At 41.9% G+C, this 17764-nt stretch overlaps 2 protein-coding genes and 1 long non-coding RNA gene across 4 annotated transcripts; 1 reads left to right on the plus strand and 2 right to left on the minus strand.

The window, feature by feature from the left end:
* The first annotated feature begins 212 nt into the window (after positions 1-212).
* LOC117251594 (uncharacterized) lies at positions 213-1572 on the plus strand. Its single transcript, XR_004501239.2, has 3 exons — positions 213-540; positions 812-920; positions 1335-1572. It is a non-coding gene; the product is annotated as an uncharacterized LOC117251594 (long non-coding RNA).
* Positions 1573-3473: 1901 nt separating this feature from the next.
* tex30 (testis expressed 30) lies at positions 3474-6304 on the minus strand. Of its 2 annotated transcripts, none has more exons than XM_033618054.2 (5): positions 6192-6304; positions 4436-4672; positions 4261-4312; positions 3848-4062; positions 3474-3693 (listed from the first exon to the last, which is right to left on the minus strand). In XM_033618054.2, exons 1-5 carry the CDS (start codon positions 6207-6209, stop codon positions 3532-3534), a joined length of 684 nt encoding a protein of 227 aa, XP_033473945.2. In that variant the 5' UTR covers positions 6210-6304; the 3' UTR covers positions 3474-3531. The 2 variants fall into 2 exon arrangements, with proteins under 2 accessions (XP_033473945.2, XP_078030519.1); XM_078174393.1 differs by having other exon boundaries at positions 4436-4608; positions 6192-6275.
* Positions 6305-7435: 1131 nt separating this feature from the next.
* poglut2 (protein O-glucosyltransferase 2) lies at positions 7436-17461 on the minus strand. Its single transcript, XM_033614121.2, has 10 exons — positions 17056-17461; positions 15632-15837; positions 15284-15489; positions 13124-13201; positions 12327-12499; positions 11219-11456; positions 10430-10639; positions 10112-10201; positions 9873-9977; positions 7436-7597 (listed from the first exon to the last, which is right to left on the minus strand). Exons 1-10 carry the CDS (start codon positions 17247-17249, stop codon positions 7580-7582), a joined length of 1518 nt encoding a protein of 505 aa, XP_033470012.1. The 5' UTR covers positions 17250-17461; the 3' UTR covers positions 7436-7579.
* Positions 17462-17764: the final 303 nt, after the last annotated feature.

A 17764-nucleotide genomic window follows, 5' to 3' on the forward strand; every position in this document is an offset into this window, starting at 1 on the left:
AGTTACAACATGATTGAGCTAAATGGAGTAGTTACATGTCATATCCGACAACGGGAGGCTTTTAACAGATGACGTCCTGATGTTAGCTTTGCTGCTGCTGTTAGCTGTCCCTGTCAGCTGATGCTTTCTAGACATCGTGATTTCCCAAACTGAATAAATACCACACATAGCAACACAAAACTGCTTTGCTAGCTCAATCATGTTGTAATTAAGATATCCGCTGGAATTTTTTTTTTTCACCGACCGTTTATTGAGTTATTACAGACACCGCTAGCAGCTAACGGTTAGCCTAGCTAAACTACAATAACCATGTTGTTATTTACAAAACGTCACATCCCGCCTTGAGTATATCCAATCAGCACCAAGTAATCCCCAAGCCCCAGCCAGAGCCGTTCTGAGGTGCTGAGTACCTACTCCGAGGCAGGGACTTGTTTAGCCCCTGTAAAAGTTCTGGAACTTTGTCCTTCGGGGGTGGTTCCTGCGGTGGAGACGGGCCTCTTGTTTGGAACTGAGCTCGCAGGATACCGCAGTTGGTTTCAGGTAAGCTAACTGGAATAAATTGGCAGAAAATAGCTATGTTGTTTATTCTGTGACCGTTAAAAGAGGTTCCTGGTAAGTGGCGAGGCACGACTGGGTGTATATAGCTTAGCACAGGTCCCCACCAGCTAACGTTATCTTTCCTTAACTGTTAGCTAGTTTAGCGGTTTAGCTCATGTTAGCTAACATGCTATAACTGTGGTGTTTTCATTTTATTTTCCCTAGTTGACGTTATCTGTTCATCTGGTTAGTGAGAACTCGTTTTGTGTTAAAGTGGAAGTGCCCGGAGCTGCCACCCGTGGTCCCGCGGCCCCCCGGCCTGACCTCCGGGACTCTGGACGGATGCCTAAGTGTGGGTGACAGGAGCGGAAAGGACCGCGGAGGTAAGGCGGGACGGGCCGACACTGTGTATCCCAGAACGGGTGCTCAATTGTGGGTGACATGCGCAGAGAGGAGCGCGGAGGTCAAATAGTGAAGTTTAAGGATGCCTATCAGTCGAGGTCTCCTCCTCTGCAAATCAAACTGACCCGGTGGCTACAGGTAATGCGCAGTTTTTAAACCACTGTTTTTTCCGAGATGAAGGACTGATTGTTGAGCTGCTGTTAACAGTTAACGGAGTTAACGCCGGATCCCTTTATTTAACAGTTTCCACGCTAAATGAAGCAGAGTGACGGACCCAAAGCCTTCAATCTGGCTAAAAGACAGCTGAAATGCTTAAAAAAAATAAAATAAAAAATACAGTGGTGAAGATTTGTTTCTTGAAGTTATGTGCTCATCATCTTTTCTGTCTCTTGCAGGCTGCCAGGAGAAGCGGACTGGCCATCAGATATTGTTTGTGAAATTTGAAAATAAAGTTTCTCAAATTGACCTTTGTCTCTTCATTGTGCACACTTTCACACGAAATATGGTAATAGTCAGCTATTTTTGAATGTTAGCATTAATTTCTCACATTGAATGGTGAAATATTTGTAGTTTGAAAGGTCCGACCTAAATGAATAAAGGTCGTAGTTAACGAAGCATATGAATATTAATGAAGGAGCGCCCACTGAGCGCAGCGTCTTGTATTGATCGTTTGAACGTGGCGTGGTGGTCATTTTCGATTAAAGGCCGACGTCTTGGCAATGAGCAAACGCTCTCCCTGCTACGTCTTACCGATCCAAACTTGATACATCGGGCTGACATCGGCCAGATGTATGTGTGCTATCTGGGTAGCTAGCTAGCTAGTAACGTTAGCTACAAGTAGAATTGCATGGATGGGCAGAAGCATAATGTTACGTTAACGTTAATGCTGGTTCATGGCCGGGAAAAAAACGAACCATACTTTAATTTGGTCCGGACCTAGACGTAAACGGTAGTAACCGGACCGAAAAAACTGTTTAATAATTAAAATAGCGAACCGTAGCCGTGCAATAACGTTAGCTAATAACGGTCATTGAAATTGGCCCTGACTAAAAGCAAAGCTGGAGATATTCTCAGACGACAATCATGAACACAGTAAAAGTTCACAGGAAAAGTAGACGTTAAAAAGATTTGTATTGTTAACATGAAATAAAAGGTAATGTGCTAAATATAGCTACTTACCGAGCAATCCAACCTCTCTGTGTCTGCGACTCCAACGGTCCGACCAACTGCAGGCAGCTAAAAATAAACTATAACGGCTACGTAAATTCAAATTTGGCGGGTAGCAACCGTTACTGCTGTGCTAATACTGCACGCACATAGGCACGCACGCGCACGCACACACACATGCATTGCAAATGTATTGGGCGTCCACATGTGTTAAGGTTTGATTACAGAGGCTGTTTTATACGACAGAGTATTAGGGCCACATTGAAGAAAAAAAAATCGGAGATTTCGAGAATAAAGTCGAAATATGAGATTAAAGTCGTAATATTTCGAGAATAAAGTCATAATATTACGAGAATAAAGTCTAGTTTTTAAGGAGAATGTGCCTGCCGCGGCTGGATCTGTGAGCGTTTGGTGGCTGAAGAGTGTTAAGAGTGGGTCAGCTCGATCTTAAGACTCCTCCTTAGTGAAAGATCTTCTTAAGCTAAGAGCGATCTGGGAAACGCGGCCATTATCATGTCAACATACAGGGAAAATGTGTCCAGAGTTTATGACATTTACCAGGAGAGCTAGAGCCATTTGACTAAAGTTGACGTTATTACTGCTGTAGCATGATGTTATTAGGTCAAATACTACATTTCTAACAGTGTCTGAGCTGATTTATGACACAGCATGCTTGTAGGCTGCTGTAACGTTAGGTTTACAGAGGAAATAACGGGATGTGATCCCATTGTGGACAAAATTAGTGGAAACCCATCTATTATGCTGGAAATATGATTCCAGTGTTTTATCTTAAAACAAACAAACAAACAAACAAACAAACAATTGTCTGACTTGTAATTCGTGTTGTAAAGCCAAAGACATTTTCCACACTGTAAACAAATCAAATTTCTTTCAAACTGTAACTTCCTTTATTTATTTATCTATTTCTGACCAATTAATGAACTCACTACAATCACTATCAAGGTCTGGTTATAAAATGGCCTCTATAGCAGGCAGATAATTTGAAATAGTGCTGCAAGGTCAGAGTAAAGTACCATACAATCATTTATGTTAGATTTTGTGCACAGGTGAAGAATTTCAAGCCAGGGTGTGAAAGCAGGCTTAATGTCTGAGGAGCTAGACATTGAAAGTGTTTTTTTCCCTCTGTAAATAATTTCTCCTTAAAGAATTTCTAAAAGTATTTTATTTATTTAACAGGGACAGTGCACAGCTACTTAGCTGCACCAGGGTTGGCTATAAGCTAATTTTCATCTGTAGTCCCTGGGCAGGAAACAGAGAGAATACTTTCTCTGCTAAAAGACACTATTATATAAATAATAGTGTTATGAATAATAATAATTATAATGATAAATAAAAACTTGACCACATTTTGGAAATATAGGCTTTATTTAACTAATAAAACATAAAAAAATCTGTTAACATAAATTAATCTATCTGCTTACTCATCCAGGTAATGACTTGTAAGTTCACTTCATCCAACACAGAGTCCTCCGCCCTTCCCTTCACCGTTAGTCCATGGCTGCCTCCTTCTAGGCAGAAAACCTCAACTTCAGCTTTCATTTCTTTTACCGTTCCTTCAAAAAGGTCCTGAGCAAAGACAGAAAGCAGAAAGTAAAATCAGAAAATAAACCCATGCACTGCACCCAGTGCACATGCACATATGTCAATATATTATGAAAATGTTATAACTGTATGCACGAAATGGCAGTCAGGGCAGCATAAAGAGCCCAAACATCCTCACCCTGTCACACATGTTGTCCTCAGTGCCTGACACAAACAGCACAGGCATGTGTTCAGGTAGCCCCCTGAGATCTTCACTCCTTTGCAGATGGGCGTGTGTCTGACCCGGAGGGTGCAGTGGGAAAGACAGGCAGATGACACCCTGCACTGCATCCTCTGATTCATCACTTAGCTGCCTGGCTAAGGCCACAGCAGCACGACATCCCATTGACCTGCCTGTGGACGTGTCACAGAGATTTTGATACAAGATGTCGGGCTCAGTGAGTGCTGCAGTTGTTGTGTTGGCTTTTTTGATAATGTACAATATTGACTGTTGTTGCATTGTTCCTTCAACTTCCCGAAACTAAGAAATGTGATAACACACTTATTTATCTATTTCATGTGATACACAATGAGCCGTCTATTGCTGCTTACCTCCAACAAATATGTGCTTTATGGTAAACTTCTCTAGAGACTTCAAGTAGTCCTAGGTGAAAAACACAAGTGTGTGCAGCATTTTACTGACTGTGAATCTGTTACAGCAGCACAAAGATACTCATGTAAGAATAAAATAGTGACAGCTATTTCTTGAATGAATGAAAATACTTACCCACACAGCACGGTAAGCTTTCACTCTATAACCCAAGTTTAAACCTTTGCATGTGAAACGGAGACAAAGGAAGCCACATGAAGCTAAGGCATTTGCCAGAGAAACCAGATGTCTGAAGTTCATGTCTCCACCAGCCCCATGAGTGAGAATGACGGCCTTGTGAACATCTGTTACTGAAGCAGGAAAAGACAAGGCAGCCTCTAGATACTTAGTCCCAAATGGCACCTTCACTGTGTCCTGTAAGTCAGTGAGCAGTCAGTGAGCATTCTTTCAAGTTTAACCATTCTCATCATGCAGGGTTTAAACAGTGGGGGAAATAAGTAGGGCTGCTGTCAAACTGCGCCTTCTCAGGGCAACGAAAAAGTTAATCTTGGGTGCGTCGGTATTATGGACAACCAATACAGGACAGCAGAGGAGATACTCGCACACCAGTACAACTGGTCTGGACAGCCACAGAAAAGGTTCACAGGCTGAGATCAAATCAAAAAATAAAAGTCAATTTATTGAGAACATCTCTGCACAAAAAGAAGGGTGCTCAAAGTGCTTAAAAAATAATAAAAAGTGATTAAAAACAGCAGCAACATTTCAGTCCTTGATGTTCATCAGTGCCTCACAGAGCAGATACAGACACAGACAGATAACAAATCACACCTGGTAATACTTGGTGGGGAAGCCTTTGTTTACAATGCCAGCTTCAAGACACTTCGTGTAGGAACAATATAAAGTCCCACGGTTGGGATTTCTGCCCATTCTTCCACACAGACAGTCTTTAAATCTTGAAGACTGTGGTGGGCTGCTGGACAATCTTAATCTTTAGCTGACTGGGATATTCAAACACCTTTTTTTATTACTTTGGAACCAACAGACAGTCTCCTTTGCAGTATGTTTTGCATTGCTGTCCTGATAGATGGTTCTTCCTCATCCTCATCATCCTGGTGGATGGCAGCATATTCTTCTCAAGATTTCCGGTTTCATGGCTCCATCATCTTTCCTTTGATAATTTAGATTCTGCTGGTGTGAAAAGAAAAGACACAGCCCAAGACCATGTTGCTTCTACCTCTGAACTTTACTGTATAGTATTTGTAAGGTCATACAAAGAGCCATTTCTCCTCCAAACATGGCTTGTTGTAGTGCTGCCAAAAAGCTTGTCTGAAGTTTGCTACCTGACATTTGGAGAAGCCTGTAGATAACTGGGACAATGTAGTGTGGTCAGACGAGACAAAGAACAAGTCTGTGAGGAAGAATGGACTATAATCCCATCTGAACACTCAGAGACATTAGTTTATTCATACAGGAAGCTGGTATTGCAAAGGCTTCCCCACCACTTATGAAATGTATTTCAGTTCGCGTTTATATCAATGTCTGGTCTACATTTTATTTGGATAGCTGCATTGGCAACATGTTAAATGAAAAGTATTCAACACGTCAATATTATTTATTTCCCTCACTGTACATCTGTGGAAAGTGATTAAAAAGTGAGTGTTGTCATGGTGACTGTCAGGACTGAAACAGTTCACCATAGCCCTTTTGCTAAATCGTATAAGTTACAGCTCATTATCGGTATGAGCCACGTTTTCAAGCTCTGCCGTTAAAAAACATAGTTCGCTTATTGTTAATAACGCTACGCCGTAGTCCAACGAAATTCATTGTGGTAAGAGGCAAAGTACAGCAACTACAACGTAGCTACAAGTTTAGCTTATTCCACGAAGCTAGCTGTGTGTTTTACTGCCCTATTTGTTAACCGTTAGATATTTACCTCGACAAACTTGTCCATTGCACAGATGCTCTATAGATAAAGTTGCTGTAACGTTAAGCAACAGCAGCAACACCGTCCATTCATTGCAAGATTTTTCCTCTGTGAAATCCCTGGGGTTGAACCTGACTACAAGTGACTGACACCTACTGTCCAGGAGGGGTCATTACAGCTATACTACTGACTTCAGTGCAATGACTCGTCAGCAACGTCAACCATGGCTTGACTGGACACAGATGATTTTCTTTTCGTTTTTAGCCACAGCAAATCAACCTTGGATCTGACAGAGTTCATTCATCTTGCTTAGGGACACTTAAGCACATTTGATGACAATGCAGCTTGAACATACAGAGTCAGAGATCTACTGCTTGAATGAACACCATCGACCAAAACATTAAAACCACTGACAGATGAAGTGAATACCACTGATCATCTTGTTACAATAGTGTTCTGCTGGGACGCCTCGGGTCTTGGCATTCATGTGGATGCCACCTGAGATGCTCCAACCATGCCGAACACTGTTGCAGTGTTTGGATGGCACTGCCAAATGACAATGCACCCTGCAACACTGCAAAAACTGCTCAGGAATAGCTCAAAGAGCATGACTAAGAACTCAAGGGGTTGACCTGGCTGCCAGATTCACCAGATCCCAACCTGACTGAGCATCTGAGGGACATGGCTGGTATCCCACCTGACAACCTACAGGACTCAAAAGGAGCGGCCGCCATCGCCCTGGTGCCAGACACCACTGGACACCCCCCAGAGGTCCTGCGTCCATGCCTGGACAGGTCAGAGCCAAGTCCAATTCGAGGAGGCCTCACCACAGATTGATGGTACCTCTGGGGTACTGGCATGTTCTATGACTGCTTGATCTGATTGGGATCTGGGAAATTTTGAGGCCAGGTCGACCTCTTGAACTCTTTGTCACGTTCCTCCAGCCACTCCTGAACAGTTTCTGTAATTTGACATGGTGCATTGCTCTGCTGGGGGCTCCCTGCCATTAGGGAGTGCTATTGCCATGAGGTGGTATACCTGGTCTATAGGTCACCCACCTATGGTTTTAATGTTTTGGTTTGGTGGATTGGTGTATGTGTGATTTCACAGGATGAAAAATACACATCTAATCCAACTGTTTCACCACTTTAAACATGCAAATTTCGATTTCGCATATGTGTATACATGCTTTTGCAGTGGATTTGTGTTTATGTGTGAGTGTATAATACAACAGTGCAAAAAAGAAAAAACACTTTCAGCGTACAAAAAGAAAAATATTTATTTTAAAAACGAGATGTGATAGTCATATCACAGTCATACAATCATTTCACAATCTGAATATTATTTGGCAGTATATCAGCAATGAAGGATTGTGCTGTAACTGGATGACAGGTCAATCAGAGTTCATCCTTTGCCTGAAAAATAAACAGAAAGATTAATGTTGGGATCAGAGGGAATGGTGTCACAAGGATATGTGCCAGCTTTCAGAACAAGTTAGTAGCTGGATTCGTTTTAGCACATGGGAAGAAACGTGTGCCATCAGAAACTGAAAAAATACAGTTAGTAAAATCCAATAAAAAGGCAGCATACTTTGTACAGCAGTTTGGTCTCAACTTTTACTCATTCAAACTTAAATAGTTACACAGGTGTTTTCACTTATGAAATGATTATTCCTCTGCTGATGTATGCAAACTACCCCTGGTTACTCCCTTCTCGTGTTGCTGCACCTGTTGGGTCCAGAATATTTAAAATGTTATCATTCAGTACATGAGTTTGGTGACTTCACAAAATTCCCAGCATAGCTCCACCTGCCTTTAATCTGTCCTGGGGTCTAATCATCCAGAGTACTTGAAAACACCTGTGTGGATGTGCAGAGCTTTTAGTAATATCATATTTTAAATTCAACTTGAATTTATTTAGCAGGGTGCAGTGGTACCTTCGATCCACCAGAGGGAGCCACACTCTGCAAATGTGTGCAGTGTGTCATGAGGCCGAGCGGTACCAAAGTTTTAACAATAATACCAGTGTTTTTTTCCCCCAATTATTGCTATTATCAATGAAAAACTTCAACCCACTAATGCATTTGCCAAGGTTAGAAGCTATTCTGCTTTGCTCTGCTGCAGCTTTGCCTTTCTACAAGTTCTAGCAACCAGTGACATAACATTATGTTTTCAATCTCCCTCTCAATCATGTAAGAATTTGGCAGGCATATCTATCAAAGAGCAGATAACTGAAAAAACACTCACTCTGAACACTTGAACAGAACAGAGTTTTCATAATGTTATTAGTGACATCTGTGCTTTTTCCACTATGACAGTCTGCTGTGAAAAAGGCCTACTGCAGAACAGACCAACCATTATTACACACATAAATCTCTTTGTCTCTGTCACTTTCTAGCTGGTTGGAAGCTCATAATGGGATATGGAAACCTTCAAGCTTTAGAAAGTCAGTGTGCAGCCCTGGCTCTAATGTTGACAGACATCTGCTATTTTAAATAACCACTGAAAAAGTTATATCCGTTTATTGTTGCTCTGATAAGATAAAACTTAGACGTCATTTTTCAGAGACTTAGTCATGCCACACTAATTGTGAGTGCAGTTCTGTCAATATCTGCTACATCAGGGGTGTCAAACTCATTTTAGTTCATGGGCCACATACAATTGATCTCAAGTGGGCCGGACCAGTAAAGCCATTGCATAATAACCTATAATAAAACAATCCCTTCATATTTTTCACTTTTTTAGAGAAAACATTCATCCACTGACCAAACACACGATGAACACCCTGTGATATCCTCAGAAAAATATGTGCAAATTCAACAGTATGTCTCAGTTTTTCCACATTCAGTCAGTCTACTACTCACTTTCATTACATGTGCATTTTTTCATAATTTTCCACTAGCGTGGAAGCTGCTGAAGAGGCAGGTTAAGTCATCCTCTGCCTTACAAACTATTCACTAATCTAAAGTTCTGTAAGTGCCTCAGCAGCAGGGTTTCACCCATATTGTTTTAAGATAGAAGTCTGATACAGATTCTTTTGTACTGAAGCTGCTGGTTGACAATATATTGCACAGTGCTCAATATCTTTAAATATAAGCACAGTAAGTATTCTTTGTTTCATTCAGAGAACTGTACTCTGGTTGAGGTGGAAAAGCCTCGGAGGCCGCATTTTACATGAAGTATCTACTCACTGTTTAAATTACTCCTGATACTTGGCACCTCTTAGCCTTTACAAGTGCATCAATATTAGGTGTGCAAAGTCATCTAGTGGGCAGGATTATACAGACCAGTTCTGGCCCCCGGGCGGTATGTTCGACACCCCTGTGCTAGATATTGCTGCATGTTTTCAGATTCATTACCCTCTGAGTTCTACCTCTATATTAGGCACACTAAGTTTCAATACATTCATGTAAAACAGTTTTGATAGACGTCCTAAAACCATTCACCCAGACCATGATGTACTGTATCAAAGTGACAGGCAAGATAGTCTTTCATCTGAGTTGTCTGAAGTGCATCTTTGCAAACAATGTACGCTTGTGATATGTGAGAGTACAGCATATCTGCAGAGGAACACACAGCAACAGCTTTTGGGTCTAGACTGGTGTTATCCTGGTTACTGATGTAATCCTGTAAGCTGTGGTGAGGTGCAAAAATACAAAACCACTAGGAGAAACTTAATGGTGCCCCTTACCTTTTTCCTGTGGCAGTAACATGGAAACAGGTCATCACTGGGCTGCTCCACCAGCTCCATGCCTTCACGAACCTTAGGTTCTGTGACCTGGAGTTTGGCATACTCCTGTAAGAAGAACATGGGACTTTCAGAGAGGACTACGACAGACAATATGCCATTAGAACACATCTCTGCATCTTGTGAAACCAGTGCCAATGAACCATGACCCCACCGTGAGACTGCAACTGTAGAAATGTTACCTGGAAAAGTCTGTAGTAGTAGCAGAATATACTGTTTCCCATAAGATTATTGCGGGCAAACTGCTGACCCGCCAGTGCAATTTTCTTTGCCTGAAAGACAGCGACAATCACAGCAACATGGTTAATTATTATTTCTTTGAATCACATCCAACATAGTGGGGACAAAATGTTACAAAGCTATCTATGTTAACTCGTACAGACGTCAATAAATGAGCGAGAAAAATCCACTGAACAGAATGACACCACACGTCATAGCATTTACTGCTATGTATAAATGTATAGCACCATAACCATAATCATTATCATTATCAGCATCACCTCTTCATCGTGCTCACGAGCCCACTGGATCTTTTCCAGCAGGTCTCCCAGGTCCGCCCTGATTGGGATGTAGTGCTCCCACGGCCGAAGTTCGTTGTAGAAATGCTCGTAGTAACCGGAGTCCTGCTTTAGGACCACACTGTCTCCAGCCAACAGGTAAGGCAGTCGATATGCTGCCACAGTGCCGTCAATGTTTATTTGGTACTTGTACTGGGGGTGGACAATGGATAGAAATCATGAGTTTGTGTTAAAGAAAATGCCAGTTAGATAAATGTAAACAGGCTGATGTCATATTTAACTGCATAAAAAGTTAGTCTTGGCACACCATCTAATGTGTTAGCAGAAAACTGTCAGTGTACACAGCTGACATGGAGCGACATCACACAGGAGATGTCTCATTGGCAAACTAGATCATGTAAATAGGTCCAGTATTCCCAGGCCCTTGAGCACTGGTTTGGTTTATCGTCTCCTGAGAGAAATATCTGGGTCTTTACTCTCCACATCAGAATCTAGTTTTCATCGGCTCTCAGATTTTTTTCTGCTAAATTAATTGGGTACACTGAGCTTGTCTAGGCTTGTTTGCTGAAAATGCTTCAGTATGGTTATAAAACAATTAGCTAAACGCTGCAGGGCCCGGCAGAGTTTAGTATTAACTCTTACTAGGTCAAACAGCACTAGCATCTCCTTACCATCCCACGGTATGATTTAAGTTATTATCAAAAATATCCTGTAATGAAGACTCCAATATTTTATGTATTTATAAAACAAGCCATGCTAGAATAAACTCACCTTGAAAAAGTCAAAGAAAGAAACATGTTTGACCAGCGGCCCATAGAGACTCTCATCATGTTGGAAGAAGAAGAAGTTGGTAAAGGCAGCGTCTATCATGTTGGGGTGAGCCCTTGAAAGCTTGACCAGCTCCAGACGTTCCTGTCGACTGTCTCGGCCCCTCCAGAAGGCTGTAGCGTTCTTCTCTGGCCATGGTGGGCCTGTGTTGGCCTGCACTGACATCATGTCCAAACTTACTCTGTTCATTGGATGCACAGGGTATAGAGAGAGAGAAATACATATATATAGATAATGATATGCTGAATCATAAAGCAGACATTAAGACAGAAATAAGAACAGTCATGCATATATAAATAATCTCATCCTGTTATTAAACTCATGTAAAGGATTGGCTTCACACTGTCAGCTGTAGCTCAGTGCCTAGAAATCATTCCTACCCTGCTTTGCTTTCACTTTACTTTACGAAGGACTGCTTAACCAGTTCAATATTGCAAATATAAAATATAGTTTTGTCATGGCAGAGATCAGCACTTACAGGTGACACTGGATACACCTCTTGACTGAGAGTATCGCTCATTACAGGGAGAGAATTTCTGCGGGGCAAAAAGTCAATGTATGCATGATATGGAGAGCTGTTAAGCCGGCTCAATCTAGATGTAAAATAAAATATTTGCCTGCACTTTTTTTTTTGCTGTCACACACCAGTTGGCTATCTTGCACTGCATAAAAATGCATGAGGCAATGCTGAGGAAATAATGAGCACCCTGACACAGGTTTATTTCGGTTCCACATTATTCAGTCTGCGCTGTGACAATGTCGTGGTGCAGTCTGGGTACACAAGCCTACTTGTCCCCAGCGTCATCTGCTTAGGGAAGAAGAGTATAGTGTAAATCATCTTAATGACTTCAGGAGTGCAACGTGTCCAAGCTGACTACGACTCCTGTCCTCCACTAAAAGGCAAGCTACGAACTTTTCTGAGCCATCAGGCCTACAGGCGGTTGGCAGTTCCTCAGAAGATAACATTTTCAGGGGAGTATTCCCTAAAGGGTGTCCAGGTGTGATTGGTGCTTTTGTAGCTTTTGTTTGTGTTCTGGCTGCACAGCCTTACCTTCCCATGGTCTCAAGGACAGACTCAGTCAGGTCATAGGTGGGCATGACTATGTCTCTGGTATTGTTAGAGCCACACCAGGAAAAGATGGGATGAATCTTCTCAGTGGGTTTTCTCTTCTCCAATGGCCAGTCGCCCAGATTAACGAAGAACTCCATGTCAGGGAGCTGCACCTGGACGTACAACACAACACCGTAGGGAGAGAAATGGGAGTGTGCTCTTGAACCTTGAAGCCTTTAATCTTTATACAGCATTATAACCCATGGATATCAAAGAGAACTGGGTGCAGCCTTGCAGGCAGGGCCCCATTTATTCCTATGAAAGTTGCTCAGTGGTGCATGAAGCCAACAAATTTCAAGTGCTGCATATAACGTTACCCAGATGATTACAACTGCTTCCACACTGTAGTGTTGGCCCATAGAGCATGTGCACCAGACTTTCCAAGTGTTACCGGACGGGATGGATCACCTTCTGGTAGTGAAACGAGACATTTTGCAGGGGGTCGTGATGCTCAAAAAAATGTATGAACTGATTTACAGATGTCTCTTTCGCCATTTATGTCTATGTGCCCCATAGCATCATGTGACGCCATGTAATTACACTTCTTGGGGGCCTGTCATAAACCCCAATTAAAAGATAAATGCAATATGTAAGTGGAAAAAAGCAATGTAATTTTCTATCATGTTCTTTGTCTCGCTTTCTAAAAGCAAGTGACAAATTATTTGTAATAATGGTGTGTTATAAATTAAAATTGTTCAGTGTTTTAGTATCATACAGATGGTTTAAGAAGGCCTTACCTTTCTGGTGAGCGACAGGAGGATGGCGTCCATGAAGATTCTGAAACCCACATGCTCTCCAAAAGTTTTAACGTAGACCTAAAGAGAACATAGAAGCTGTATCAACCTTAAAATATCACAGAAGTGTTCAGAAATGAACTTGAATGAATTTGACTCTCTTATTTTGTATTGCCCTCAATGTACTGAGACATAAATGGACATAACAGCTGGGAACAAGGACAGCACAGCTGGACAAATAAAGGAATAACACAGACAGGAGTATCTTATTCACAAGTATGTGAATGAAAGATTATGTGTTTCTATAAATATTCTAGAATTATATAGCGACGATAACTTGCTTAACTGCAAACTCTATCAGCTGATCAAGACCATGTGATGTGGTCAAAATTAGGATCGTATAGTCAGACTAGTGTTTCCAGGGCCAAGAGCAATCTTATCTTTACTATATAATGACAAACACTCTGTCTGTGTGTCTGTTCCATGTTTTTCTCCTCACTGACTTGGTCAATCCATGTGAAATTTGGCACAGTGGTAGAGGGTCATGGGAGGATGCGAATGAAGCAATATTACATCATTTGGCCAAAGAGGGGCGCTATAGCAACCGATTAAAATTGCAAACTTTGAATGGGAATATCTCATGCCCCGTATGTCATAGAGACATGAAACTTTGCACAGAGATGCCTCTCCTCAAATTTGCCACAAGAACCCATAACTTCCGGTTATATAGATTTTCCGCCATTTTGAATTTTTTTGGAAAACACTTAAAATCAATCTCTTCCTAGGAAGTTTGACCGATCTGCATGAAACTCGGTGAACATAATCTAGGGACCAATATCTAAAGTTCCCTCTTGGCAAAAGTTGGAAAACTTACTAAAACTGAGCTTCTATAAGGCAATGAATATTGCGGAGGGCGTGGCTCATCACATAAAGGTGTATAACATCTCAAGGGTTTCACCGATCACCACGCAACTTTGTAGGCATATGACCACACATAATCTGAGGGGACCCCTCCATTATTGACCCCATCAAACAAAATGGGGGCGCTTATCTAGGCCTGACTGCCGTATCTATTTTTACTAAACTTGGTAGATATGTAGAACAGGAAGGTGACTGGAGAAATTTAATTCTAATTGGCAACTGGGTGGCGCTATAACAACAGAAAAATGCTTAAAAATGGCTAAAATGCGACCGATCGCTGTGGCTCCCCCTGTGGCCGAATGTTTCTCTTTTTTTTTCTAATTTTTGGTTTGACTAAGTCATGGTACTGTATGCTGTACATAATCACAAAAACTGTCAGTGTGTCATTCTGCCTGTCCCACGTTTTTCTACTCACTGGCGTGGTCAATCTATGTGAAACCGCACATAGGCATTGAGGATTGGCATAGGTAGAAGGTGACAAAGCTACCAATGGGTATGGACTACTTATGCCTATTACAGGAAATACTTCAGTTATATAAAAAAAAAAAATATTTGCAGAAATTTGTCAATTTACAACTACCTGAATGTGTGAAACAGTGTTTTGCACAGAACTTATTTTGTAAGTGGACACTAAGCCTACCTTCAAAACAAAGTGCAAAACTTACAATGGGATTGTGACTGATAAATGACTGGATGTTCCCAGGTAATGCTAGCACTGTGGCAACAAGGCTTTAGACGTATCATTGTTACAGAAACCTGGATTGACGTCTACAGTGGTATTTTGAGAAGATTGTACAAGTAAACACCTGGTTGACAGACTGTTCTTAAGGGTGTGTTACACAGCTCCAGGCTCTCCTGGCCCCCTTTACATTATCACATGGCCCTAATTACTATTCAGCCCAAAGAAATACTACCCATCATTACTTTACTGCCCTTTGGTTATGATAGTATTTAAAAGAGAGACTGGGGATTTTTTGTAAAATTACTTGTGTGTTAATGTTACAACTGAACCCATATTAGACCTTTCAGTTTGCTGTTACACCAAGATGATAAAGACTGTTTGCTAAAAACATAACATTCTCCCAGACCAGTGTTTTTCATGGCGCTCTGCACCCCTGACTGTGACCCTAATGTATCAGCATTTTTTGAGGGTAGTGAGCAACCATATTCAACATTATCGTGTTTATCTTATTGCTTATTTCCTCTGTGTTTGGTGTTTCTGGTGTCATAGGTGTGAGATACCTTGTTGTTTTTAATAGTGTAGTGGCAGAGGCTTTGTCTCTGTCCGAAGCGCTGTGGGATCTCCTGCGCGTTACGATCTGGGTCGACACTTGCGTAGATGGAAAGGTCCCTGTCTATCTGAGGGAAGGACTGAGGACAGTGCATTTGGGCTTCCCACACAGAACCAGTGGGCTGAGGACAGTCACAGCCCTCATGATAAACTGGGCCTGTGTGGGGAAAAGAACACAGAAACATCAATAAGATCCATCTGTTTCATCTGCTGTAAACATGAGCTGTCCTTATCAGGCCAGAAAAACACACATCTCATCCTAAAACATATTTTATGAGGCAGCCTGGATTGTGTTTTACCTGTGAGAATGAATGGTGACTTTGCGATGTGCTTGTTCTTGAGCAGGATGTGGATGTGGAGGTCCGTGTATGTGGCATACATTCTGTAGCGAACCAGGAAGGAGCCATCCTGACGATCCAGGACCTGGATCCAAATCCTGGTGAAGTGCTCCACTGGAGACACAATCTTCACGTCAAAGGTCTTCTCACCAGGTGATGTTGTTAAGCTGTGAGAGAGGAAACACGGAGAATATGCTGCTGGAAGAATACTAGTATGCTGGCACACAAGCCAGAGATGCTAAGTTTAGTGTACAAAATAAGTCATACACAAGAGGTCTCGAATTTTGTGAGAGTTTTGAACGGATAGCAGTACCAAAACATCTAAAGCTGCTCGCATATTATTATCTGAAGATAATTACATATTAAAAATTCCTCATAATACATTTATTCTGATGCCAATTTGACAGTTGCTTTAATGTGTCTCCTTATGTGGCCTGGCTATATTGTAATTAAATGTTACAAGTTTTGCATCAACAACAGAAAGTCTCTTGTTGCTGATATAATTTCATGGCTTCTTGGTTTTGGCAAAATGTTATGATCCCTCTTGTGAACCATCAGACAACACCAATATCATCTTTTGTTATAGGCATGAACGGAGGTGAGAAATCAATCTGTCTTGACACCAAAAGCATGTGTGAAAGTGACACCCACCGAGAGCAGGATACCTTCATTGGGCCCATGGGACCTTTTTGATGAAAGGGGTCAGTTGAGGCTGTCTGACTCGCTCTCCCTGGGGCGCAAACTTTCATGTCTGCTTTCTCACTATCGACTAGTTTAAAATTTCAACGCAGCTGAAAAGACTTACTATGTTGTTTCTATGTCTTTCTTTACAGTCACGCAGACCTCAGGTGCTAATGTTAAAGTGCAGTAACATTGCCCTGCCAAAGGTAAAATTGGAAGGAGGTTAAAGTTGTACCATTCTGCTTCTAGGATATCTCAAGAACCATACTGACCAAAATATGAGACAATATTTGTTGTCATAAAAAATACAATCCAACAAGTGGGTGTTGTAACATTTGACTATGTTAAGTTCTTCTTGAGAAAATAAACATCTAGACTCCTGATTGTGGGCTGCATCTCTGCCAACTGGACAGCTGTTCAGCAATGAGAGATACAATTTTCCTCTTTGCCACATACTGTAGTATTAATTAAATCAACAGACTCGAACCTCGTCTTTTAGCTTTATGACACCAATTTCTTTGCACTTATAAAACAACACAGATTTGAGCCAATATAAAATTCATGTAGGCTCTCAAAATCCAAAGCTACGTGGAGCATTTGAAAGCAGCACTGCTTGGCAATAAAATTTTACAAGTTGCTGAGACTGGAAAAACGCAGCGTCTACAACAAAGACGACTAGCAGGCCTGACTGAACTGTTACTCACTTTCTCCCCGAGCTGTCCACCGCCTGTATGTAGAAGAATCGAGCTGGAAGGACGATGTTTGCCTCCAGACCGGGTCCCCACACCAAAGTTTTTGCAGCACTGGGTGCCGAGTGTGCCAGAGCCCCCGGAACTTCATGTCTGAACACATCCAGACAGAAGAGCAGCAGCGACCACGACAACAGCCGAGGAGACATACCTGTCCAGAGTCCACTGTCCTTTACCGTCAGCCGTCACTTTTCTCCCCGCAGAGCTTCAGCTGCCTAAACTTGCCATTGTTGGTTTAAAAGTGTCGAGACATCATTTAAGGCAAAGTTAAGGTAAAGTCTGTAGCTAGCTAACGTTTTAACGTTAGTTCGTCCAGTTTCCATTGGGAATAACACGACTCAGCGGTGGCATTGCTAATGTTTTATATCTGGTTAACACACGCGCATATTTTTGTAATTATATTTCGCTTCCAGCGAGACGAGGTAACCGTTAGTTAACCTGGTCATAAAATCTCTGTACAGTTCAGTTAACTATGTGCTGAATGAACAGAGGGCGGGATAAGCACGCCCGGTACGGCAATTTGATTGGACGCCACTCCGCACACTCTAGGTTTGATTGGCTGACTGAGCAGTCGCTTCCCGAGCTGAAGCTGATTGCACAGAAACCCGGAAGTTGAAGCCCTGGCTACATTTGGGCATGATGCTCGACATGGGATTGGATTGTG

Source organism: Epinephelus lanceolatus, chromosome 14 (assembly GCF_041903045.1).
Source record: "Epinephelus lanceolatus isolate andai-2023 chromosome 14, ASM4190304v1, whole genome shotgun sequence".
In the NCBI taxonomy this organism is placed as follows: Eukaryota; Metazoa; Chordata; class Actinopteri; order Perciformes; family Serranidae; genus Epinephelus; species Epinephelus lanceolatus.